The 26,456-nt window shown below is 38.2% G+C and overlaps 1 protein-coding gene across 1 annotated transcript in view; it reads left to right on the plus strand.

Moving 5' to 3' along the window:
* vstm2a (V-set and transmembrane domain containing 2A) overlaps nt 1-22,949 on the plus strand; it is a 32,469-nt gene extending 9,520 nt beyond the window's left edge. Inside the window, exons 3-5 of the mRNA XM_010885693.4 lie at nt 16,257-16,307; nt 16,594-16,924; nt 19,571-22,949. Coding sequence (XP_010883995.1) covers nt 16,257-16,307; nt 16,594-16,924; nt 19,571-19,647 — 459 coding nt within the window. The 3' untranslated portion in view covers nt 19,648-22,949. The remainder of the gene's footprint in view (nt 1-16,256; nt 16,308-16,593; nt 16,925-19,570) is intronic.
* Nucleotides 22,950-26,456: the final 3,507 nt, after the last annotated feature.

Genomic DNA, 26,456 nt, shown 5'->3' on the forward strand with positions numbered 1-26,456 from the left:
CTAACCAAAATCAAATAAGCTAGCTGTTAGCGTTTATGAAGTCCTATGGTGGCATGTTCTTAACACAATAGAAACATGTTTCATACAGAGTAATAGAAAAAAGCAGTTTTTTGGAGACTTGATGAAATGACCAAAGGTATGTTATTTCAGTAGCCTGATATAGTCCAGTCAGAGAAGCTCATCTTCAAAATGTGATTTGTGTATTCTGAAAGTGGAAGTAGTCTCATGTTAATGTCAAGTGCAGACAGACACAGCCTTGGATAAGCTTGTACTGGTGGGTTACAAGCCCCAGTTGGCGCACTGAAGTTCCTTGAGTAAGGAACATGGGATTGCATGGTGCTACTATGCATCTGAAACCGTCCATATTGCCAAACAGGTTACCACAATAAAGTGGCACTGTGTGAGTCAGAAACTGGCTGCTCAAAACGGCAGTGGGACTCACATTGAGTACAGCCTTTCAAGGTGGCATTAGAGATGAGGAACAACAAGAGATGGGGAATTAAGCCCCTAATTAGGACTCTCAGCTAAGGTGTACTTTCTGACGGATTATTTGCCTTTCCAATTGTAGGACACTGGCACTTTTAATATCAAACATTTCAAGGCTATGCTGCCTTGTTTCGTGACACACACTGCTAGTCCAACCGCGTGAGGACATATTCAACAGTAAAAAAAAGTCCCCCAAGAAATGAAAGCACTTTTTATTCACCCATTGAATTTTTCTCAGCAAGTTTGAGGCATTTTTATTGGCTCAACGTGCTGTACATACACAAAAAAAACAATAGTGCACCTTTACACAGGTTGGGTGGACAGTTCGCCATCTTATATTCAGGGTTAATGTCAGCACGAAATATCTACTTTGAAGACAGAATCGTGGGATTCCTTGCTCTTGGGTAGAGGAAGGGAGAAAACCACTTTCAGTGAGCAAAATAATTCATTTCAGGCTGTCAGTCATGGAACAGACCATGTACAGTATGTATTTCAGGGGTAGAGATATCAATCAGCTATGTTCCCCTGCTGACTACGAGGAGTGTTCAGTGCTACTGCTCTTACTGACAGCATGGTGCACCAACACCATCATGTTGACTACGATATTGCAAAGGGTTATGTAATGTTCTAGTTTAATACAAAAAGCACATTCTATATGTCAATATACCCTACTGCAATGCAGTAAGCACATTCTATATGTTAAGTTGATTAAATGAAATAGGGATCAGATACAATTTGTTGTTCAATTTGTTTTCAGCCATCTGTGAGAGAAATGTGTGCATTTCTTTCCAGCTGGAATATCTTCAATTTGAATCGATTCATATTATGATTGTTTAAATCCCCTTAAGGGGGTGTTTGGTAATGCTTCAACAAAATTATTGTTATCAGTCCAGGCACTATGCTTCAGTAATTAGCACACTTATATTGGTTTGTCTGTTTTTTCCTGTGTTAATGCTCTGGAATTATTTCATGAGACGATATGTATTTCACCAAAATCGCATTGTAGTCCTACTATTATTGTTGTTTTTTTTGTTTTACCGGCTTGGGAGAACTATTTATAAAGTATTTTGAGGTTGTTTGAATTGCAATGCATGTATGGAGACATTCTCTCTCTTTTTCACTCTCTGTTTCCATTGCTTAAAAGAGGTATGTTGCATTCATACTAGTTTAACCTTGCCTTGAGGGTATTTCCCAGGGTGAATATATGCCTGGATATCAACCATTTAAAGTTCACCTTAAGTTGGAGTGACCATAGAACTCTATGGGAATGACCTACTTAGAAATATATTTGTCATAATTAAATTTTTGCAAATCACACTGACTGCAAGGAGCGGGGAGGGTTAGCAAAAAGGTGTATAGTGAGATGATTGGTTGGTAAATCAGCCCAGTGCAATGCACCTGGAGTTTCTGCCAGTCTTTATGCATTGGTCTTGAAAACATTTTGCATTTGGACAGCCATGGAATTGTCTGGAAATGATATTAAGTGTAGTGGAGCACAGCTTTTCAATAATGTAGTACATACTATCCCTCGGTATGAAGAGAAAAAAGGCATTACTTTTAAACCCTAAAGCAACTGTAAGATAATATTGCTTTGAAAAGCTTCTTATCTTATTTCATTTGAGGAGTTTCATATATGTCAGTGCCATGTTAATATCATGTTGCATCACTACTGGACTGAATCAGTTGTGCAGGTCAGTACATTTCCTGGTGAACAAATAGGCAGTCGGTCTGTTAAGGGGGTTCTTATGCTACCGTGTTACTAATCAAACCATTATTGTACAATGGAAGCTAATGTTTGAGCTCTATACAATTCAAGAATTGGCCAGTAATAAATACATACCTTTCAAGGTGGGGTTTTTCAAAGCTTTTTATTATTCTATCACAGGATTTGTCACCCGTCAGTGATTTAAACTTAAAGGTTAACTTGGGAGCCTGAACAGCTTTCAAAGCCATGTGCTTTTGGTGCTTTCTTCTTATGTCAAGAGATATACTGCTTCAACTAGTTTATATAAAAAGTACAGTGCCTATAGAATGTCGACACCCCCTTGTTTCATGCCTTTTCCCCCACTTTTCACACAATAATCCAGAATTTATTATTATGGTGAAATTAAGTTCTATATTAACAAGCAAAGGAACCAGGCAAGCTTAATCAGCCGGCCCGCAATTAGAAGGAATGAATGGTGTTGCCCTCGCTGGATTTGAACCCGGGTCTCTGTTGTGGAAAATTCTTTATACAATGTATTCTCACTGATTTAAGATAGGTATAGGAATGTGTGGGATCTGGTATTTGCATAGGGGGCATCTATTGTCTGTCCAGATGCAGATCAATTGGTTTTAGGACAAGATAGGAGAAGATACAACAGGGGGCAGTAAGGTCAGTTGGCCCCTTTGGGTAAACACTACTGTAAACATTATGGCAGGAAGGATAAGGTGGAAGATAGGATTTGACTTGTGTGATAGAACAAAGGGAAAGGTGTTTGATTGACATGAGACAGATGGCAGCATCTTACCACACCCCTTTTTCTATGTGATATATATGGTTGAATGAGCTACATTAGTTAGAGGCTCCTCAGACGATTATGTTTGTGTAAGCGGTTGACGCGTCTCTCATAATAGTCTCTGTGCATAATAATTAATAAAATAATGTACAAGTCTCCTATGTGACAGGCTCTGTTTTTAACCAATACGTCACTAAGCTATACTTGCACAGAGTGTTTTGCATTGTTAAACCAATTAGTTGAAACTCCACGGTTCTATAATCTAGCTCCCTTAGCTAACATCCAAACCAACAACAGGTAGAACAGGGCTGATGCATTAATTCAACACGTTAAAATTAGAAAGAGATTACTGTAGGGACCAATTGGGACACACTACCTCCTCATAAAATTGCGTCTCGAACATTGCATCATTTTGTCATACATTAACATTCGTGAATGACATTGAAACAATAACTATCAATATAGGCGACGACAACTGACTATTTTGTCTAGTGAAAAGATGAGAGAATAGTGGAAATCCCTCCTCTTTTACTGCGCACGAGGTTGGGTTTTATATTACCCCAAAAAGCATGCACAGATGGAAACTTCAAAAATCCACCAGAAATAGTTTATTTTAGGCTTACTATTACATAACTACTGAAGCTGGTAGCCAGCAAAGTTTTGGCTACAAGTCAGTCAGGCAGTCAGTCAGGCAGTCAGTAAGAGACATTCCCTCTCCTTGGCCGGCTCTGCTTACACAGTCCGACAAAAAAACAAGAAGATAATATTATATTTGGATCATTCTGCTTCTCTTTGTTATTGTAATCCTAAATTAGTAAAGAATTATGTTCAAAATCACCCTCCAGGTTAACTGGTCGTCACCTCTTTAGTATTGTACTGATTCACATGATTTCAGGATAAATTCAATAGTTTCTGTACGCTCCCTCTGTAATCTATTGACAAGCATACATACAACCATGAGCACCAAGGAACTTTCAAAAGATGGGGAAGTTGTGGAAAGACACAGACGGGAATAAAAAGATCATAGAAGGATTGAACATTTCAGCACAGTTAAGACAATTAGGAAGAAATGTATGGCACCACAAAGACCTCGCCTAGATCAGGCCATCCCTCCACACTGGATGACCCAAGCAAGTACAGTAAGAGACTAATCAGAGAGGCCAACTGCAACTTTGATAGAGCAACAGTAAAACCCACCTTGAAAAGTATGCCCAAAAACCTTCAGGATATTTTAAAGTCATATGGCTAAATCCGTTTTTTGTGTTCTGAAAAAACTAAAATGAAAATTGTGGGCTGAATTCAAAGCGTTAACATTTAGCACAAACACAACATGGCACATCACCCAAAATACACCACAACTACTATGAACATGGCAGTGGCAACGTGATATGGGGATATTTCGGTCCAGTCAGAGACCTGACATCAATCCAAAATATGTGCCATGACTTGAAGAATGTTCCATCTATGCTGCCTAATGAACTTGCCACAAGTAACAGTTTTATAAAATGCAAAGGTCAAATATTAGCAAATTTCAGTCTGCAAAACTAGTAGAGACCTATCCCAACAGACTTGAAGATTTGTGTAGGCAACAATACATTTGCAATTCAGTTGGCCAAACATTTTCAACAAGAAATGCAACGTGGAATCTCAAAAAATACCTCAAAATCTAAAACAAACGTCCACACATTGTATTGTACTGAGACATGATCCTCAATTACAAAAGCAAAAGGCAAAATTACCTTTAAATGACAAACACAACTTTAATGGCTCAACGAGGACTATTAAGTGACATGTCTGGGTCTGTTAATAATGTATCTGTGCTCCGTGTGTCTTCTGTTTCCTGTGCAGCAGCTATGGCAGGAGCCAATGGGGATGCAAATAAACACATACATTGTCCATGTGAATCTTGACATTGTTAGTAGCTGAGGCTCAATGGATGTTGACTCAAGCTTTTAGAACACTACTTTTCAAACCAGGGATTTCACAGTGAATTGATGTAGAACAGCAATTATTCTCATAGATTATCCTTTTACAACCTATGCATTGACATATACAGCTCAAAGAGAAGGTTGAAAAACTGTTCATAATAGCCTCCAAAGTTCTGAAGAGCCTCTTTATATAACCCAAGATGTACAGTATTGGAATGGTTTATTGATTGAATTTTTATCAAATGTTATAACTTTTAATGTTATTAAAATTTGCATATTAGAGGAGAGATTCATAATTATAGTGATTAACAACAATATATATTTTTAAATGGCATAAATACTGTAGAAGGGATAATTCACCTCTGCTTGCGTATACATTCTATCAACACCAATGAAAGGACGAGATTTACAATGAAAAGGTAGACGCAGACTTCATTCAACATGATTCTTTCTTAAATCTGGAGGTCTTGTTTACATTCTTTTAAAAGATGTTGGTCATGCTGTATTTCTTTGTTGAACTGTATTGAGTTCCCCAAAGGCTTATTTCAATTCCATAAATGTTGTTGACTGTGATTCAGAAGACAGTGTCTGCCAATTCTGAAAGGCCAGTCCTTTTCTAAAACTTGTTTTATTCCTACACATTTCAATAGAGACGGTACTGATGGTAGACGATGGTCACGAAGTGTCCTTGGAACTGTGCTATCGTCCCTTTTGATCACCATCACAGTTTTTTCAGAATAGCACTAATAAAGGAGAGGAGAGAGACAGGGAGTCACCAGAAATGTATTGATTCAGTAAAAGTGCATATGAGAGTGGCCCAAGGGCTTTGAAATATTTAATTTACCATAAACCGATTTCCCATTGAGTTTAGGAAGTGCTTGCTCATCCAATACGCTTGTCAAATTCCCAGCACAGTGCATGGATCTTGATTTATGATCATATTTGCCTGGCACTTTGTCTCTCAAGACTCATAATAATTCTTATGTATTAAACATGCTTTGATTATTTCTGCAGTACTTTGCCATTTTTATAACACCCTACTATCCGTATAGTCTGCACCAGTCTAAGCCTCCTCATTTTAACATGCCAGCGTTCTCCCTTCTTGTTCAGAGATGGATTGGACTGCTAGCCTCCCCAAAAAACTTCTGAATTACTTATGTTTTTGTAATATTACTGAAAAACATTTATTCAAGTCAAGCTGCATTTTTATTTTCAATATTGCATCACTTTCACTGCTCATACCTCATGCATTAACTCGAAATGTCAAAACATCAGAATTAGTTGATGCTATATTAACTATAAAGTTTTTTATTTTTTATGTTAGTGTTTGTCCTGAACATATTCTCAGGAGTTGCTGAACATCCTGTCGGTCTCAGTTAGCTCTTACATTTTTGGTTGGACAGTACTCCCTTTCCCATAACTGAAAAGGGAGAGGATAACTGAAAATCAAAAATCGGTTGGAGATTTTTAAAGATTGGAGAACTTCCTCCATACTGCTTGTGTGGGAACTGATTGGACCTCTATGTGATGAATTGCTGATTGGAGAGGAAGGTTTTGATTAAATACTTGAGAAAACACCATGGTCTCCGACTTGATTCTTAAATTGTGACACTTATATGCTTGCTAAGTTGGTGTGGGTGTTGTGAAGCCAGACAAGACTGGGGTGCCAAGAGTGTCTTTGAAGCCATTTTAAACACTTTCGTCTCAAATTTCTCAATTTCCAATTCCTGCACTAGGCTGAGTGGAATGGTTGCTTTATCCAAAAACTTTAGTTTTTCTCCCCTTTTTAGACATTTTCCTTTCATTGAGAGTGAACAGTTATTACTTCACACTTAATTTGTAGTGTGATTTAAGTGTCTGGTTATTACGTTTTGTGAGTCACTTTCATATTTTACATGCAAAAAGCACACAAACATATTGGATGCAATCAGGACCTGCAGAGTTCCAAACTCATTTGTGGATGTCACATTCTGTTATTTAGCAAACATTCTAATTCAGAGGAGCAATTAGGGTGAGGTGCTTTGCTCAAAGGCACAACAACAAATATTTCACCTTGCTGGTTTTGGGACAAAACCAGTGACATTTTTGTTACTGGTCTAATGCTCCGACTGCCAAGCAACCTGATACCCAGGCCGGTACATGTTGATCACTTGTCTAAATATGCTATTTTAGTCTGTACACTTTGTTTATTGTTTAGCTGACTGAATCTGAGTCTGTGTCTCTATTGTAATGGGAGATACTGCCGTCTAAAGAAAATTTAGACATTTCCCATTACTGCAGGCAACAGAGATATTGCCCTTTTAATTATGGAGTGTGGTACCGTCTGTAGAGCGCAGTACATGACACTCGACCAACCTTTTCAGCTCTTTCCACAGGAGAAGAACTCAAGAACATTATTGCAGTGCCTATAATTAACATTAACAACAGAATTTGGGCCATACTGCATTGAGCGCCCACTCAAGAGTCAGTGAGGTTTGTAATTAGTGAGCACTTACAAGGCTGCATGGTGTTTTATGTTCTCTAACGTGACACACTCTAACTTTATTATCAGGCACTTGATGATAGAATCTACAGTAAGGACTTGTTGAAAGGAGTAATGATTCTGTAGAGAAAGTTTACTTGTAGTTCACAGAACAAATGGGAATAACTAATAATTTAATAATGCCCATATTAGGAAAAACTCAAACAATTAATCAAGATCAACTGTTGTCTTTCAAGGTGTTTTACATTTTATTTTCATATTTTAACTTTCAATTTTAATCAATTTATAACTATATATTCGCTGGAAGTTAATTCAGTCGTCAGTTCACCATTAAAATGCATCTTCTGGTATTTAAAGAGGCTCCCCAGAACTATGGTGACTGTTTTTAAACATCCACTTTGGGATGGTTGTGTAGATCATATAATAATTATAATAATCTACATCAATAGCCATTAAATCCCGGGTTTAAAATGCACTTTTCTAAAAGCTGTGTAGTGCTTTTCTTTTTTAATGAAAACGTTGAGTTATAGCCAGTAAACTTTAGCTACTGTCTATTTCAGTGACATTTAGCATGATGCACACTGACAATGTATTTGCATATTTGCATTTCCATTAGTTCCTGCAACAGCTTCAGGGATTCTTCCTGGGCTCCACAGGAAACACAAGATGAACAAGGCACAGATGCATTAACCGACCTGGGCCCGTTTTCCCGATGACGTGGCACTTATGAAGGTTTCACGGTGCCCGTAGCCTTAAGGTGGACTTTGTTACGACGGACTTAAGGCTGTTTCCAAAATCATCGCTCTTTATCAAGTGTGGTTCAAGTGCCAAGTTACGGTCGTTTGAAATGGAATTTGCCATGTTTGGAGTTTGGAATGGAATTAGGTCATCAATATGTTTTAAAAATATAGACTATTGCATTTCGATAGAGCTTAATTACATAATATCGCTGGCAATATATTCTACTACTACTTAGGCATCAATAGGAAAATGTAAAACTCAAAGATACATTTAGGGTGGACGAAACATTATATCCAACCAATGGGGTGGACTGCAGCCAATCAAAATCATATCTCCGGAAATCGATCAAGTGACATCAAATAACCAGCAGCTATGAAGTCGTACAGCCAGCGGGCCACCAGGTTTTGCCGCTTTTCTCCTGATCCCAATTTGCATACGCTAATTTGCATCTCAGGCGGCTTTCCACCAACGGCCCGACTGCGTTACGCTGGTGGCTAGCTGCCGAAGAGAGGGCATGCGCAGTGATCTGCTGTATCTGCTTGTGTTACCATTTTCTTCCAGCAGAGATGCTCTTGTACCCCTTTTATTCTTGTACTGTTTATTTGATTCATATTCATATTGTTAAATCTTAGTGTACAGAATTTTGGTCAACATTGGTAGTTTATAAATAAAATAGACTGACTATTGCACTATTGCTTGTGTAAAGACCTCTGTGTAGACATGTACAGTAAACATATAGAAGTAAACGGCTAAAATGCCTTCTAACAATACCCTGAACAGTTGCTCACCAGTGGCCCGACGGCAGCTAGTCGCTTTTATGCAATAAACCCAGCGGGATGCCTCACGCCCCATTATTAGGATTTATTTATAATAATCCTTTATAATAATTTTGGTCATATCACAAATGGCAACGAACTGAATAAATTCTAAACAATTTATTTCAAATTGTGCAAGATGCATACAAAAAAAACATGCATTATACAGCAAGCATACAAAATAAACAGGTGCAAATGAATTGAAATAAAAATGTTACAAAACCAAATAGTGCAAGAAAACGTGTCCAGTAACAGATAGTAAAATTACAGTATTTGAATGTGAAAGTACAAAATAAACATAATACAATACAAAATAAACAAGGGCTAGAATGGCAGTAATATACATAAGTATGACCTAACAGCAATCAATAGTTATTGAATATCAAATACATCAGTGCAATAAGCTTATGAATGGTGGGATAACACTACAACTAGTCAGAATTAAGAACATTCACACAGAGCTATAAATATATTAAGAGGATAATGCAATCATATATATAACACTGTACATAGCAGCAGTAAAAAAAAAAAGAAGAAAAAAAAAGAAATAAGCTGCAGTACTGTAGCCTAGCAGCAATATTGGTTGTGCTGGAGATGTCATTCATATTCACGGCAGGTCCGTTGTACCGCCGCGACATCTCCCACCTGCACGGTCAGCTGCCCCTTTCTGGTACCTGGGGATCTGGTTCTGGACAGCCTCATCAGAGGCAACCCGTTTGGAAAGATTCTTCCTTATGGCTCCTGTAATACAGTAATCAGATATTGTACTTAAATGGTCTGACATGATTTAGAGAATTGCATGACATTCAAGACAAATTAAATGTTTCATGAAGACAACATGCTAGCGCAACTATAGTCTTGTTTTTACCTGGTTGTAGAGCCAGCTGTGCCCTCGGCTTGACATGCTTTTCAGTCAGACGTTTATCAGAAGCTAAAAAGCACAATGAAATGTCAATAGCTTAATAGCGAAATAAACAAAACTGCCATATACATGTACTTTCAGAAAGGCTGTACAGTATTGCATTTCAGTAAAGGGCTCACATTCAGACAAATGCAGTTTCATTAAGACAAGATGCTAGCGTAACTATAGTCTTGTTTTTACCTGATTGTAGAGCCAGCTGTGCCCTCAGCTCGACCTTCTCTTCAATCAGCCACTTGATCTTCTCCAAATGTTCTGAAAGTAAAGACAGAGTTAATTATTCAGTCCTAAATATCTGGTTATTTTACAATCAGAACTCAAATCACAGTGTCCACCAAAATGTTTATTCTTACCTTCATGTGCAGAGCTAAAAGTTCCCCCTACCTCTGCCTTCTTGCCCTTAAAACTTTCAAAAATTGGAAGCAACATGCTTTAATAACAAGTTAAGCATCTGGGTTAAGTGAATGAACCCACACTTACCTATGTAGCCATCCTCTACATGGTGGCGTGGAGTACCTCTCTGGTGCCTTGGAGTACTGTGCTTGCTCCATCCTAAATATAAACATAAAAGTTGGTGAACAGGTAAATATGGTGAAACCAAGTAAACATTGCAGCCATTACGAGATCAACATGTAATTCACATACCTGGTGTGGAACTGCTGCCACACAGTCATCCTCCTCCGAGAACAAAACTACAGAAAACATCATCACCTGAAAGCAATGTTTAGAAAATAAGTTTAAAAAACCGGCAGCATAAGACACACACAGGCTATCTAAGAACAAACAATGTGGATACACAGACACCTCAGTAACGGGATGAGCTAGTGTATCTAAATTTACTGCCAAGAAACACGATTCAGCCAACGTTACGTAACAGTTCATAAAAGTTACAAGGAGTAAGCACATATTATAAAATTCTTACTTGTTGAATTTTATAAGAAACACGATTTAGACAAGTTAGCTAACAATGTTACCATACCTGTTCAACTGTTGATGAAGAAGCACAAAAAATCCGAACTTGAGGATAAACGAAGAAACGAAAAATAGTAAGCAACCAATCTTGGGGACACATGAAGAAACAATGGTTACTGTAGGTATTTCATCTCAGGCCAAAGATTTTTTTTCAATCTCAGTTTCTATAACTTGTTTTCCTGCCAATGGTTTAGAACTTGCGTTCAGCTACCAGTAACTTGACTAATGAATTTGAATGTTAATAGAATATTGCAAACAAAAACTGTTTAACACAAAACAGTCATTACGTTCTTACTCAGTCACCTAACAACACTTAACGCTAGTTATTTATAATATCTCAGAACAGAGCTCACCACAGCTATGTAGGTGACTCGCCGTTCAACAATTTTCAGTCTGATGTCCAAAAAATCCTTGATCTTCATTTGTTTCGGGAGTTCATCAAATTGTAGTAAAACAATGTGATAATCCACATGTTGTATTGTCCAATTCAGAGCATAGAGCTTATACACTTTGAACAAGAGTTGATGAAAGAACCAAGTCGCTAAAATTAATGTTTTAGTTTGCACGGTACAACAGCGTGGAATCCAAATGGCGACTGTCTTACCTATACTCTCATGGTCTTGCCTTAGACATGTGCAATTCGCTACTACAGCGCCATCTACGGACACGGCAGTGTTTAAAGAACTTTCCCCCATGATGCATTAAAGTCGAGGCTATGGACGAGTTGAGCTGGTACCATGTAGTGAAAAATAGCCATTAGTTTGTGAAAATATTATGGTAAGCAATGGCGAGATGTGTTTGCTGTACATGTCTACACAAAGGTCCTTTACACAAGCAATAGTACAGTAGTCAAAGTCTGTTTTATTTATAAACTACCAATGTTGACCAAAATTCTGTACACTAAGATTTTACAATGTTAAAATAAATCAAATAATCAGTACAAGAATAAAAAGGGGTACAATAGCATCTCTGCTGGAAAAAATTGCAACACAAGCAGATACAGTAGACTAAAGCGCACGCCCTCTTTCGGCGGCTAGCCGCCAGCGAAACGCAGTCGGGCCGCTGGTGGAAAGCCGCCTGAGATGCAAATTAGCTTATGCAAATTGAGATCAGGAGAAAAGCGGCCAAAGCTGGTGGCCCGCTGGCTGTACGACATTATAGCCGCCAGCGGCGCGCCAGCAGCAAAACGCAAGCGGCGCACCAGCGATTGCTCACTGGGTTAGTGCTTTGGGAAACTGGGCCCAGGACAGTTCCAGACACGTCACATCACAGTCTGTGTAAATAAGTGTTAGTAAGTGTGAAGACAATTCTGTTGGAACTGTATGAAGTTACATTAATGTGCGCAAGCACTTAGCCTTATTTTTCCAAGAATGACAGCCACAATCCTGCGCGGTATGTCTCACACATGTCAGTGTAAATTCGAACGCAATGCAAATGATTAAGCAAAGTAAGATACGTCTATCGAGCATTTTATTCTCTCTTTCGTAATGTAAACATGACCTTAGAAGCCTGTCGCTGTGTTAATGTTGCAGTTGCCCTCTCTGACTAGTTTCCTAAACGAGCTCGGTCATCATCCAGTGTGGAGGGACAGGCTGATCTAGACGGGGTCTTGCTGGTGCCATACACTTCACACCTCTTCCAAATCATTTTTACTGTACTGCAAGAGATTTTCAAGACTTTTGAAATGTTTTTCCTTCCTATCTCCTGGTCTGTGTATTTCCTGCTCTTTTGTTTGTCTCATTGTAGAACATTAGCGCTTCCTTGTGAAACGGTGAAACGTCTCCTGAATAAATGTGAATCAGTGCAATTGGAAAGCCATACACTTGGTATGTGATTATTTCTCCATACACTTGGTATGTGATTATTTCTCCATACACTGATGGTAAATTACCCTTTTGTCCTCAGGAGATGTCTAGTCCAGCTTTGGGAGGATGAGAGAGCAAGTCTTGATGTTGCTTCTTATGACACACCCCAGTTGACTTTAGTACAATACATAAAGAGAAGGTATAAAATTAATTTAGAGTTGTGGAAGTGCTATAAATTAGGCACTGAACTAAATGGTTGCAAAAGTGTTCTTTGGTTGTCCCCAAAGGTGAAATATTTTTGTTTTGGGGTACAAAGCTCTGTGGAAAGGGTTTTACATGGAACCAGAGGGGATCTACCTGGAGCCTTAAGTCCACACATTCTATCACCCTTTTGAACAACTTACGTAGAACATAGTGGAAGGAGCAGCCTTCCACACAAATGCATCTGTTTGCCTCTTTGCCAGATCAAATGGCAGATACATTTTTAAAACTGCCAAAACGTTTGCTGCCCAAGTGTCTGTCAATTGGGTTAAAATAAATGATAGATTTCCTCTTTTCAGACATTCATTTGGTTGCAGGGACCTAGGTGGCCCCTTTGCTTTATCCACAGTAATTACGGGACATATTTTACAAGAAGCCAATTTCAGTTTTCGTGAGGAATGGCAGTGTGTCATGGTGGAGGGTTTTTGTAATAAAGGAGACAAGATATGGAAATTGAGATACTCCAAACTGCTGAGAGTGTGTGGAGCTCAAAAAGCAACCAGGCGTCGAAAATGAAATACAAATGGGAAAATAATGAAGCTTTTGTTTCTTAGTGTCACTGCCAACTTTTGCTTCACTGTCAAAAGATGTTCAGTCACTCCAAAGAACATTTGCAAATTAAACAGAACACATTGGTAGACAAAAGGGTATCATTATTGATGAAAACAGGCATTTTGAAGGCTTCAAGTCTATTTCCCATTTGAAGAAACAAGCTGTTCTGTTACGCTCAAGCTGCGGAAAGGCCTATGCTTGTGTACATTTGTAAAGATCTCTCTCATCATGAAATCAACAAATTTCTGCGACAGTTAAATGTCCACAGATGAACCACACAACGACAATCTGCAAGTAGCCTATGAATGTCTGTTATGGTCCATGATAAATGTCTGGATTTCGAGAATTATCGGAGAAATGTCACTGTTATGTTAATTGCATTTGTAAAGGGCTAAATGACTAATGGAATTCCACAGGTAAATGCCTGGCCTTTTTTATGGTTCGCAAAGCAACTGTAAATTCACTAGAGCCAATTGGAATAAAACACCCCATAAACCTCAAATCCAGAACTGAACTGAAGTGACAGGCTAGGCAAGGTGTTTTCCAGTCTTTTTCTGCTAGACATCTTTCTGCTTGGGGTGGGGGTGGGGGGTTCAGTACACAAGTCCAGGTCTGTGAGTTAATTTGATCAGTGGAAAAAGAACTACTGTGTAAATACTGCAGCATGGGTGTGATTGAATTGAGCCTGTCTGTTTAAAGAAGGAAACAAGGTAAGCACATGTGAATTGGATATCATTCACCCCAGGTCACATAAGTATCTTACATTTTTTTTGTATGGTTTATTTTTTGTCATTTTCATTTTTATCCAAACCTACAATTTAGTCTTTCAATGTAATATTATATTTTTGTAAGTATACAACTTCTAAGAATTAGCATAGGCTACTGGAATTGTACTCTATGAAATACTTCCCACCACTGGGGCAGCCTCAGGTCACACCCATGACCCTGGACTGAAAGGCCTCCCGAACAAAAATTCTCCATTGAGTTTGTCTCACATTTCATGAAAGTTGTTGCTCTGAGTGGTTGCACTGAGAGCATCTATGCTTAGGTCTTTCATCAGCTCACTTTGCTGGGCATAAGTCCATTTGGCATTTGATGTAGGATTAATAAATTATACCCTGTAAAATAATGCCCAGTCCATAATGTAGGCTTCAGCCAGAGTGTTTGCTGCAGGGCCAGAATACTGCCTCCAGAGAAAGATTGTGGGCATGTTCAACCTGAAGCCCTGTCACGTTTTAAGAAATCTCTTACTTCAAGGTTTGTTGTGGGTAAAGTCACCAGAGAGGTAATTATGTTCCATCAAACTTTAGAGCGAAAACTAGCTTTAGTAGGATTCACAGGTATTGTCCTGTGTCCTATATGAGGAATAATGTGTTTCAGCAATTTGTTAGAGAGAATAATCAGACTGTTCTGACCAACAGGTCATTCAGCTAATATTCCATTGCCATCAGGTCAAGTTCATGTGTGTTAAAAAAACAAGCATGCAGTAAACTCCAAAAGTATTTAGACAGTGATGCTTTTTTGTGATCTTTTTTGCTCTTTTTTTGCTCTTTATATTTATATATATTTGAAATTAGGTAATGCCTATAGAGTTAACATGAAAAGTATTAGCATTAATATGAGGGCATTTTCATCCAAATGCAATGAACCATTTCATAATTACAGCACATTTTGTAAAGTCTTTCCAATTTAGGGTACCAAAGTTATTTGACAAAAATGGACATTATTTACAGAAAAGTAGTTATGCTTATTTGATCCCAAATTGTTTATTTGCATGACTAGATTGCCTAAATTCTGCTACCCAGAAATAATACCAGACACTTGGTATGTTTCCCTGGTGATGCAACGTATCTTCTGTGGTCGGTAAAAATATATCTTTGATTGATTTATTATTATCTGCTCATATCCAAAACTGGAACACAAAACAACAAAAGCTAGAAATGTTTTACTGTCCAAATAATTTTCATGCAATACAGTAAATGGAATGTTAGCTAAATAGGCCACAATTCTGGATGGTCTTTAGGTGGCCTAGAATTTACAGTAGGAGCTTTGAATCTGTAATAGAAAAGTTGCTAGATTAAATCCCAAAGCAAACACATTGAAATTTAATATGCAGATTTTGTTCTGCCTTTGAACAAGGTATGTACAACTCATTGCGCCCAATGTAGCAGACCCCTACAGATATCCAGTTGTAAAGGGTCAGGGTAAAAGCAGAAGTTCCATTTTGGTTGGACCTTATGTGCAAGTGACAATCAAAACACCTTTTAATCAATGTTTTATTTGAATATATTTTCATTTAGCTGAACTTCCACAATCAATCAATCTTTCAAATTATTGATTTATAAAGCCTTTTTTACATCAGCTGTTGTCACAAAGTTCTTTTACAAAACGCTTTATGTTCATTTATTATTATCCCAAAGGTTTAATAGAATCCAAATGAATAGCATGGTGAAAATAATGGGATCTAAATTTATTAAATTTCATTAAATCATTCAAGGTTATCTTGTTCTTTGTTGTTTGCTCCATCCATCTGGGATAAACTGTTTATTGATTTACCTATCGAACATTCATAACCATCAATGGATGATGGCACATTTATCTCCAAAGAGGACTTTTGAGTGCAACATACTGAAGGAATGCCAGAGGCTTTCTGATTTTTTTGGTGTTTCAGTGAATTCATAGACTAGACTGGTGTAAAAACATATTTATATTTAGAAAAAAGTCTTAGAGGTCCTGTTCACGTTTCAGAAAAAATTTAGTTATCTTTTTAAATGAATTTTCCCCTGTTTTTTTTTAGATGGAAATGATACCAGAGCCTGATCCAGATGATGAAGGAACTAAGATAAGTGTAAGTTACTGAATGTGTACAGTGTCCATAAATAAACTAATATGGACTTTTACATTTTGCGCTTCCAGTCTCATCCAGAATGCATACATTTTCAAACGTTTTCATACTGGACATGATGTACTGTACAAGCACAGTATTTCACACCTTAAATAAGAATAATAAAAAAAAAAACTTGAAGGTTAATTTGAAGGTTGCTTTTGTGTGTTTCACTGTCTGTACTGCACCAGGTTGCAGTTTGTGGAGTGCAAGGTGCTACCGCATTGAACATGTCTTTATTTCCTTGCAGACGGTGAAGGTGCAGGGAAATGACATCTCCCACAAACTGCAGATCTCCCGGGTGGGAAAGAGTGACGAGGGCCTGTATGAGTGCAGAGTCACCAACGCCAACTATGGAGAGCTGCTGGAGTACAAGGTCCAGGCCTACCTGAAGGTGAACAGCACCCGGCCCCGGACCAGGCCGGCAAAGAACACATCCCCGCTGTCCCACCTGACAGCAGATAAGAAGCCCCGCAAGACAGGCTCCACAGCAGCACAAGACAGCATGAGTGCCGACCAGAGGGTCCGCTCTACCTCCAGCTCTCAGACGTCATCAGCCAAGACAGTCAAACACAGCTCAGGTGAGATAACGCCTGCGGAGAAAAGGGTACTATAACTCGCTGTTCGCCATTTCACAGATCTTCAGTGGGGGTAGACCATTGGCCAATCCATCCATCTAATTCTATCCTATTCCTGTCTGTAGTCAACTAGTCAGTATGTCTGTTTTCCACCTATTCATCTGTTTCTCGTCTATCTGCTATCAGTCGGTCAGCTTTACTGTTTGACTCAGCTTTAAAGCCTCCCAGCATGGCTAATCAAGGAGACACTGTAGAGACTGAATGTTATGATGAATTGAGAAAATGCAGAAGAAATAATACACCCAGACTGCACTCTGTGATTAATGTGAGGCAATGACACCCAAATGATGCTGACAACTGCGTGCTGCTGAATGATCTGTGTGCTGTGGGCCCCTGATAAATACTCTTCTGTTGGCCTCCATTGTGGTCCTACTGCACAGTTACGGTTGCATTGCTACAAATGCAGGTTTTGTGGAGATCAACCACAATGATCAAATATGTGGATGGAATGGCACCTGTGGGTTCCAAATACATTTTTCCATCTCCAGTTGTATCACACCAGTTGTCAGCCAGGTCGGAATTCAGTGCTGGTTTTTCTGCGTAACGTACCAGCGGGAGGATAGACTGTGGCGTCAGGTCAGGTTACCTCAAAGTGTGCATACACTGGTTTTAGCACTGTTGGCATTGCAAAGCTGTCAGATCACTGAATTTTAATACAACAAATGTCCTAGAAGTGATATGCACCAAAAAGCGTTTACAACCGTATTTAAAATGTGGCAAGTTCTGGGAAAATAACTACTTTCATATCGGCTTTCCAAAGTGCTTATATACTATTTCAACGACACTGAAGAACAAACACTACCTGTGTCTTATCAAGCATGACAGAGTTGTGAACCTTACTGAAAACTATGAACATTTCGTGAAACAGGGGTGAATGACATCCAACCGGACTACAATATGCTACCATCTAAATAATACATTATCGCTACAGGGATTTTCAAGACAAGTCAGACTGAGTTATCCGATTTTTTTTTCAGTAACCCACATCTAGCACCATCAGGTGAGCAGAGGAATGGCATGAGGCCAGCTCTCTCCCTACGGTAGTGGCATAAGGCCTGGATTATGCGGCCTCCCTCAGTGGGGAGTTTGCTCTGCCCTATTTTCACAACACTGTATGTAGATGTTTTTCAACTCACTCACAGTATAATTGGTTGTGGATGATGTGTGCCTTTCCTGTTACATGTGCAATGCTAAACGATTGCAAACTTTTACAGTCACAATAACTAAGTTATTAATTTAGTCAAGAATTCGGTTGTGACGGTTGATTTGATAAATACAAAAAAAATGTGTTATTAAATTTAATCTCATAATTGCATGACTACGTTTCAAGGCGGAGCTATCACGGATGGTATGAAAGATTCCGAATCATCCGAGCAGTCTGCCTGGCCCACCCGCCCAGACTGAGAGCTGATTAATTATTCTCCATGAGGAGGATATTTTGGCCTAGCATGATTGCTGCTCCTCTGTGGCGCTCCTGTTCACTTGATCACCCTAGGCATAATGAAATCTGGCAGGGAAGAACAGCGGGTCGCAGGGCTCCGTCTTTTCCCTCCTCTCGATATTGAGCTTGGCTGAACCAAAGTGTCCCCAGACAATTCTCCTCTTAGAACATTGCTGTGCTTGGTCTGACGGAAAAATCCAGTAAATGTCACCATGATTTAGGGAATATTTCATTTTCCATTTCCTGAATACTGCCTTGTTGTGTAGGATTACTTTCTTACTATTTTTTACCCTCAGCTATTTTTTCAAGGTTGGCAGGTACAAGAACAAGTTCATTAGAGAATCCGGTTTCTTCTTGTGTTTCTGCAACGTGGATCCCGCTTATGTTTGTTCCAGGGGGATTTAACAGGAAAACGCTAGAATTAATTCAGTCAAGCATTTACCATTCCATTCAGAATGTCTCTATCACTCCCTATACTATACATTTTATATCATTATCCTCTGGACAGAAATGCCTCGATGCCTTTTTACCATGCTCTTTCTTTTCAATTCAAGGACAATGTCCCAAAGTCCCAAATGAATAAAATTGTGCATAAGACTGCCAGGCTTTTCAATATCACACCGTTGTCAGACTGTGTGGGCTGCTCAACATGCAACTGGAAACTGCCTCCAGAACAGACAGCAGCTTGACAAGTTCAGGCAATGGTAGCTGTCCATGGAAATCCTTTTCATTTCAGCTCAAATACCTTTACTTTAGGGTAAAGATTTTATCCACATGTTTGTGGGTGTTTGGTGTAGTGAGTGTTTGTTTGAATATATTTAAATGGATTTACTCACATTTGAAAGCTGGAGGCTTCATCTAGCCTGGCTGACATATTTCCTATTTCATATGCATTTCATTTCAGAATCAGTTCATTGCATGCATGCATAGTGTTTACAATATTCCCGACTAGTGCCATCATAGCTTTAGTATATATTTCTCCACATATAGCAATTATGCCCATATTTTGTTTTAAATACATGATCTATACACCAACTGATATCAATCTAACACTCAATTTATAAGAGAAAAAACATACAGCAACAACAGCATTATTAAAGTGAATGAGAGATAAGCAATGTTAATATCTTGACTGTATGCCTTCACAGGTACAAGGATATCTACAAGCTACGGACTTGCCATCCTGATTCTTGCCTGTGGCTTTTTGAGAGATACCTGGCTATAGTTTCAAGAACTGACTTTTACTCCCAGTATCAATCCCTCTTCTCAAGGCAAGAAGAAAAGTACCTGTTATTAACACAAATCGGACAGCACAGTTGGCCCTTATTTTCCAACCACTACTCTGCCCCCAATGCATTCTTATTACCCCCCCTCCCTTCCAGAGACCCCTCCACCTTACTACCCACCTCCAGAGACCCCTCCACCTTATTGCCCCCCTCCAGAGACCCCTCCACCTTGCCAACGGCCAGCGGCGGGATTAAATGTCTAGCCGACGTTTCTTCAACGCTTCTTCAACAATCAAAACAACAACGGAAACTGACAGTATCTCCGTGGAATATCTTTCACAAATACTTTTATTTTGGTTTCCTGCAGTACATTTATTGTCATTGCATAAAGTAAAAAAAAAAAATCTATATTTGTGTAATATATAAATATGAGGCTATTTAATTGTTTAATTTCAAACACCCAGAACTGTGTATAGATTACATTTACTATGTTTACCATTCACATTGTGGAAGGGTGTTTATGTATAGGCCTAGTACGATTACTCAATTCGGCAATGTATTATTTTCTAAATTCCATATGTTTTCTTGTTTTTACAAACCTGTTCTCATTAATTCTCACTTTTTTTATAATATTTTCTTTGGTATTTAAATATAAAATTTTCACTGACATTTCCTGATATTTAACAGCTTCACATGTTATGATGCGTAAACATGTCAATGTTCTTATGAGACCCTGCCAGCGAACAATTACATTTCAATTGGGCTGCACTAATTAAGAAATGGCATGCTTCACTTACAATTAGCAACATTAAAATGTGCTCCATCACTGAGGACTGAGTATCCAAGTACAGCTACGAAGTCTAATGCTTGGAGGCATCTATTTGTAAAGAATCTCATATTAGCCAAGAAGAGTTCTCATGCCTTTTGATTCCCCCGCGGTATAGGTTTCTTTCCTGTAACATAACGAGAAGGATGATTCTACAGTTCTCGTGATTAAGGAAATGGTTTTAAATTACTCTTGCTCTTATCCCTTCTCATTCTTCATTAACACAACGCTTTGACAATCTGACCTCTTAATTCAGAACCCATTAGCAGAATATATGGAGTCTACTGTAATACAAATCTGTTGATTCGATATAGAAGCATTCTAGCAGTCTCTGCATTGTTCTATAGACGTTCACCACTTGGAATAATTTCCATTCACTCTATGGATGCTGCATTTGTATGTATAGATATTGTTAAGTACAGTGATCACTGGACATTTCCCCCCATAGCTACTGTGTGAATGGGTGGAGTTGTTAAATGGATTAGTGACAGTTGGTGCTTCACATTTGCCATTCTGTTGGCTGAAGAGGGTCTCCTTAGAGAGGGTCATTGTAAAATGTATCATGAAACCAAAGGACAGTGGCTATGGCCATACATTATTGACATTCATCAACACTGATCTCTTTGCACATTGCTTAAATTGTAGCATAGTGCTCTCACATATTGTACCAATATATTCCAAATATTATCATGGTCTCAGAAGAAATTTTCCTGGATTCACAAAAAAAAACATCTATCCATTTCTTCAAATTGTATTTAAAATAATGGCACTTTGGACTTACTGAGATGGGAAAAAACTATATAAATACAAAGCTATTGGCGTTACAGACAAATTCCACGGGCCACAAATAAGCATGATATTGCTCTAGGTCTTAATAGGCTTTTCTACAGTGAACATAGTCTCCAGTCCGCAGTACACTGAGCTCCTGTGTTCAATGAGGGGATTTAAACCTGTTGATACAGCAGCTGGAGATAGCTGACAGAGTCTAGAACACTGCAGGATATCATCCACCTACAGACATATCCCGATCAGCAAGTCTCGTCAGAGTACAAGACGTGTGGGTGATGTATTTGCAGTAATCTTTACTGTTCCGCCAGTGGCTGTTTGAGAACAGTTAATCTGGCAACGACGTATAATGCTGCATACATTGAAAAATTTATATCAAGCAAAAATCCAATGAGACTTTTTTTACTGATATGAATCCTAAATGTTCATTTTGAGGAAAACATTTTTTTTTTGTGGAAAATTTGGCTTTAGCCAGAATATATTCTCTAGTCAGGGCCTGATGATATGAATAGCATATTTGTGTGCACAGTAAAATGAATGCCATCAGTTTGTCAAATCCCTATATATATATATAAAACTAAATAAAAAAATGCAAAACTTGTAAAGTAAATTATGAGCATGTATCCTTTTTTAAAACAAAATGTATAAAAGGCAGAGAAGTGATGTTCTGTATTTGTAACAATGTTGTCATTTATTCATTTTTAAGTGTTAACAACAGGAAATGGGATTACACAAATCTTCAAGCGTTACTGACAGTTGGATTAACTGTCCAATAAGGAAGATTTCTTCTAAATGGCAACACTATTCAGGTTGCAGTACCTCAGCTTACTGGATTTTATCAAGAAGAAATGGAATCACTTCAGAGTGCTTTAGGTCAAACAAAAGTGGATATATCATTTAAAAGATCGACAGCAGAATTGTTTGTAAATGTTTCATAATTGTGGTGGCTAACAAGCAATGAAGTTTCAGCCAAACAAGACACACTATTATGACTTTTGAGCAGCACTCCAGGGATATTGTTTCAAAAACGCCAACACTGCAATTTTATGTGGTATTTTTTATGATGCCTATATCCATTGTTTCAGCTCCACATAGATGTATTCTTTGATTTCGCTTCATCTTGATGCAGTCCTGTCTGTTTATTGAGTCGTCAAATATTTTATGAACTGTAATTTTCTTTTTATTTGGAACTGTGTGAAGCTTCTGTACTGGAACGTTACTGCAGTTTGTATTATAATGGTATCAGAATAATATTTAAATAAATCATTTTCACAGATGGAATTCAAACACTTTCCTCTGATGGATTCCATCTGTTTAGCCAGTAACATACTGTGACTTGACCTTTTTGACAGTTATGTAGTGAGCTCTGGTGAATTGGATATAGATCGTTGTGGTGACATGGGGATGCACATAATGGCCATTCTATCAACCATTTTCAGAAGCAGGACAAGGCTTACTCTGGTTTGGTCTTAGCTCCAGGGCTAGTTTTAGTAAACACCAATGTCCAAAAACAGACTTCACTTTTCCCTGAGGCCTTAATAGTCAACTGGTTACAATTATCACAACCAACATGTGTTTTACAACGCGTCTAATAAGATAGAAGAGCTGCCAACTGGATGTTCTTCTGTTCAATTAGTTCTGTCTGTTGCCACACAACACCATCTGTGGCATTGTTATCACTTGTTTTTACTGTTGGAGGAAAGGTTTTCTGATAGGGCTTTCATAATTAAAGCATTAGTATTGTGCTGGCGCATGACAATTATTGCGTAAACATTATATTTTTAGTTGTTTATAATATTGCCAATTCAGCGCACATAACCTTGTGCATTTATTCTCATGGAGCACAACCCTGAACATCAATGTAAAACCATGCCTGCATAGCCAACATCATTCAAAATCATGCTGAATATATCTGGAGCAAGGTTTTTCTGTTTTGTTGCAGATTGTCAATGCAGTTTGTGCGTCATCCATATAGTTGAAATGAACCTTTAGCTGGGCGTTGGCTGTTTTAAACAAGTTGCCTGCAGCTATTCTAACGTCAGACATACTAGCTAGGTAGTCGTCTTACACTGCAAGTACGACTAGGAAGCATCGAAATGGGATAAGTATTTCAAAGAGAGATTCCTCGAAGGGAGGCTGCATAGGCAAAAGTGATGTGTGTTTGTGTGTGTGTGTGTGTGTGTGTGCGTGTGTGTGTGAGAGAGAAAGATCTAGGTCAAACAATACACTGGAGACCAGAAATCCCCACAAAGATAATAAATCCTGACGAATTGGCACCCACAAGTGTTTTTTTATGCCACTAGGAAAAAGGCTATTTCTGGCTTAGGAGATAGGTTTATGGTAAAATCTGCAATGGGGGTTATTGTTAGAACTGGGGTTACTTTCAGGTTTAGGCATTACAGGTTAGGGCTAGGTTAGTTTATGCATAAAGATTAAATTACCATGATTAAAGTTACATTGGTAAGCCCCACAACATCACATTTCCAACCAATGAGGATTTCTTCTTTTTTTGAATGATCATCCATCGTTTAACGCTTGGTCTTCATGACCATAGCAACCAGTTCCAATCAAAGTTCCACGGATGTTTGCCAAACTCCAGGTTTTTACGTGTATATCTTAATAAGAGTGATGCTTTCTATTTGCAAGACATCCAAATAGCTTGTTGTTATGGAGGTAATTATAGTTTTGGAAACTTGGCGACCCCAGAATTCAATTGAAATCTACAATTCTTCAACTGTGATCCTCTGATTGTTTAACCTCTATAAGAATCCTCTCTGTGGAAGGAAAATACACTTCAATTAAATCTTTTTCAAAGTTTCTAATTATTTCACTAATAGTGGAGATTTTTCAAGTGTTGAACAGTTTTTTTGTAGCTATTGCTTAAAAGGTCAATAACATTTTGTCTGATTTCTTCTGTGTTCTCTGGAATTCCATCTATTGATGACTAAAAAGGTACTGTCATACATGTGTCACCTCATATTCATACCCCTGTGAAAAAGGAAATCTAATTACGCAGATTAATTTGAAATATATATATACATGGGAAGATATTTCTGTTAGATTTGGTTCATAAGAATTGTTAGGGGTGCCAATTGTCATGACACATTTTTCCTTGAACAATTAACTTCAATTAAAGAAGAGTTTTCTCATATTTGAGTGTAAGATCAAGCTGAGGACTTTTTTCATAGCCCTTTCTCATTTTACCAAGGGTTCCAATCAGAGGCTTTGCTAGGATCACAATACATTCGAGACTTAGTCCCCCCCGGGACAGAAAGAACAGGGTTTTGAATGTACATTACGAAAAACGTAACGTACATGCCAGCAGCCTACACATCTATATTGTCATAATGCGTGACCAGGAATTATAGATGAATAGATCAGAGTTTTTCTTTTTTTTTCTTTTTTTTTGCGATCCGGGACTATTCATAAAAGAATAGGCCCAGGCCTAACGATGCCACTGAACCAATTATTCTGGGAACTATATCGATGTTACTCATAAAATATATTGATATACTGTACACATATATTCAGTATATATCTGAACTGAGATTATCTTGAGAATTCATGGTGGTTTCTGCAGCGCTAGTTAATAACATAGATGAGATAGTAGACAAAACACACTAAACAACAACATGATAAAGAGGAACTTGTTTTCAGTCAGTGTTTTGGGTAAAATATACATTTTATATCTCTATGTCTCCTTTGTATCAGAGGAAAGTAATTCAGTAAATAGTTATCTGAGATATGACGGGGTGATCAAACAGATTTCCATCTTCTACTAAAGACACTGCTTGACATTTTGACATGTAAGTATAGCAAGCAGCTATCTGTGCTCTGAATAACTAAGCCGGGTTAACACGTTTAAAACTCATTTCAGGTTGTTATCCAATAGTAATATCTATTCATGTTTGTGATCGAGAAAATCTAAAGCTGCGGGGCAAACTGTAGGTTAAAATGACAAAGAAATCATCTTTTAGAGTATTTAGGAAATAAAGACTCACTTGGTGTAAAAGTTTTACTTTCAAAATGTTTACAGTGGTGCCTGAATAGCATCCAGTCAGAGAAGACAATATGTGTGTGCGTTGTTAATTGCAGGACTGGGAAAACAGAGATGCAGATCTTGATATAACGGAAGGACTATAACGTGGGTGTTGATCTGAAGTCAGTCTCTTCCTCAGTACACTGTAGCCGCATAGGAAAGAAATGATCTAATTGTAACTTAACTGCTGGAAAAATGAGCTTGTCATATTTAATCCAATCATCCTTTTGAGGCTTGAGATGTAAAAAACAATTTGAAATTCAAATTTGAAATTTACCACTGGATATAATCAGGTTTGTTTAATCAGATGATTTGCAATGGGAAAAGACACACATTTAGGAAGAACATGGGCAACCATTGGACACACAGGTGGAAGTGCTAGATGAACAACAATGGAAAATAATGTCTGACTAGTGTTTGTTAATTTGGTCAGTACCAAGTCAGTTATTTATGTAGAAATGATTGCAACCCAGCCTCCAGCATTTTAATCTTGGTTCAGTCTCGCCATACAGAAGCTCCACAGGGATAAATGGCAGGGGAAATCATTATATGAATAAATCTGGAGATGGGACCACATATAAATTCAACCACTGGATTCTTAAGTGTATTAATCTGATGAAAGATATACTATATAACAGCCAAGGGCTCGATCTACAAGAGGTATGTCTGTCCATCTATCTTGTTTGAGTCATACTGTATATGAAAAAGGGCATATAAAATATTTTCACTTTTAGGCACATAAGCCCTAAGCCTGCTATGGGTTGTGCAGGTACAAATCAAAGGTTCAGGGAACATGTGTGTAATTAAGTACTGCTGTATACAGTGGGGAGAACAAGTATTTGATACACTTCCGATTTTGCAGGTTTTCGAACTTACAAAACATGTAGAAGTCTGTAATTTTTATCATAGGTACTCCTCAACTGTGAGTGACGGAATCTAATGTTACTAATGGTTTTCTTTGAGACTGTGGTCCCAGCTCTCTTCAGGTCATTGACCAGGTCCTGCCATGTAGTTCTGGGCTGATCCCTCACCTTCCTCATGATCATTGATGCCCCACGAGGTGAGATCTTGAATGGAGCCCCAGACCGAGGGAGATTGACTGTCATCCTGAACTTCTTGCAAGCTGCTTGCCTAATAATTGCTAATAATTGCGCCAA

The sequence above is a fragment of the Esox lucius genome, chromosome 21 (assembly GCF_011004845.1).
Source record: "Esox lucius isolate fEsoLuc1 chromosome 21, fEsoLuc1.pri, whole genome shotgun sequence".
In the NCBI taxonomy this organism is placed as follows: domain Eukaryota; kingdom Metazoa; phylum Chordata; class Actinopteri; order Esociformes; family Esocidae; genus Esox; species Esox lucius.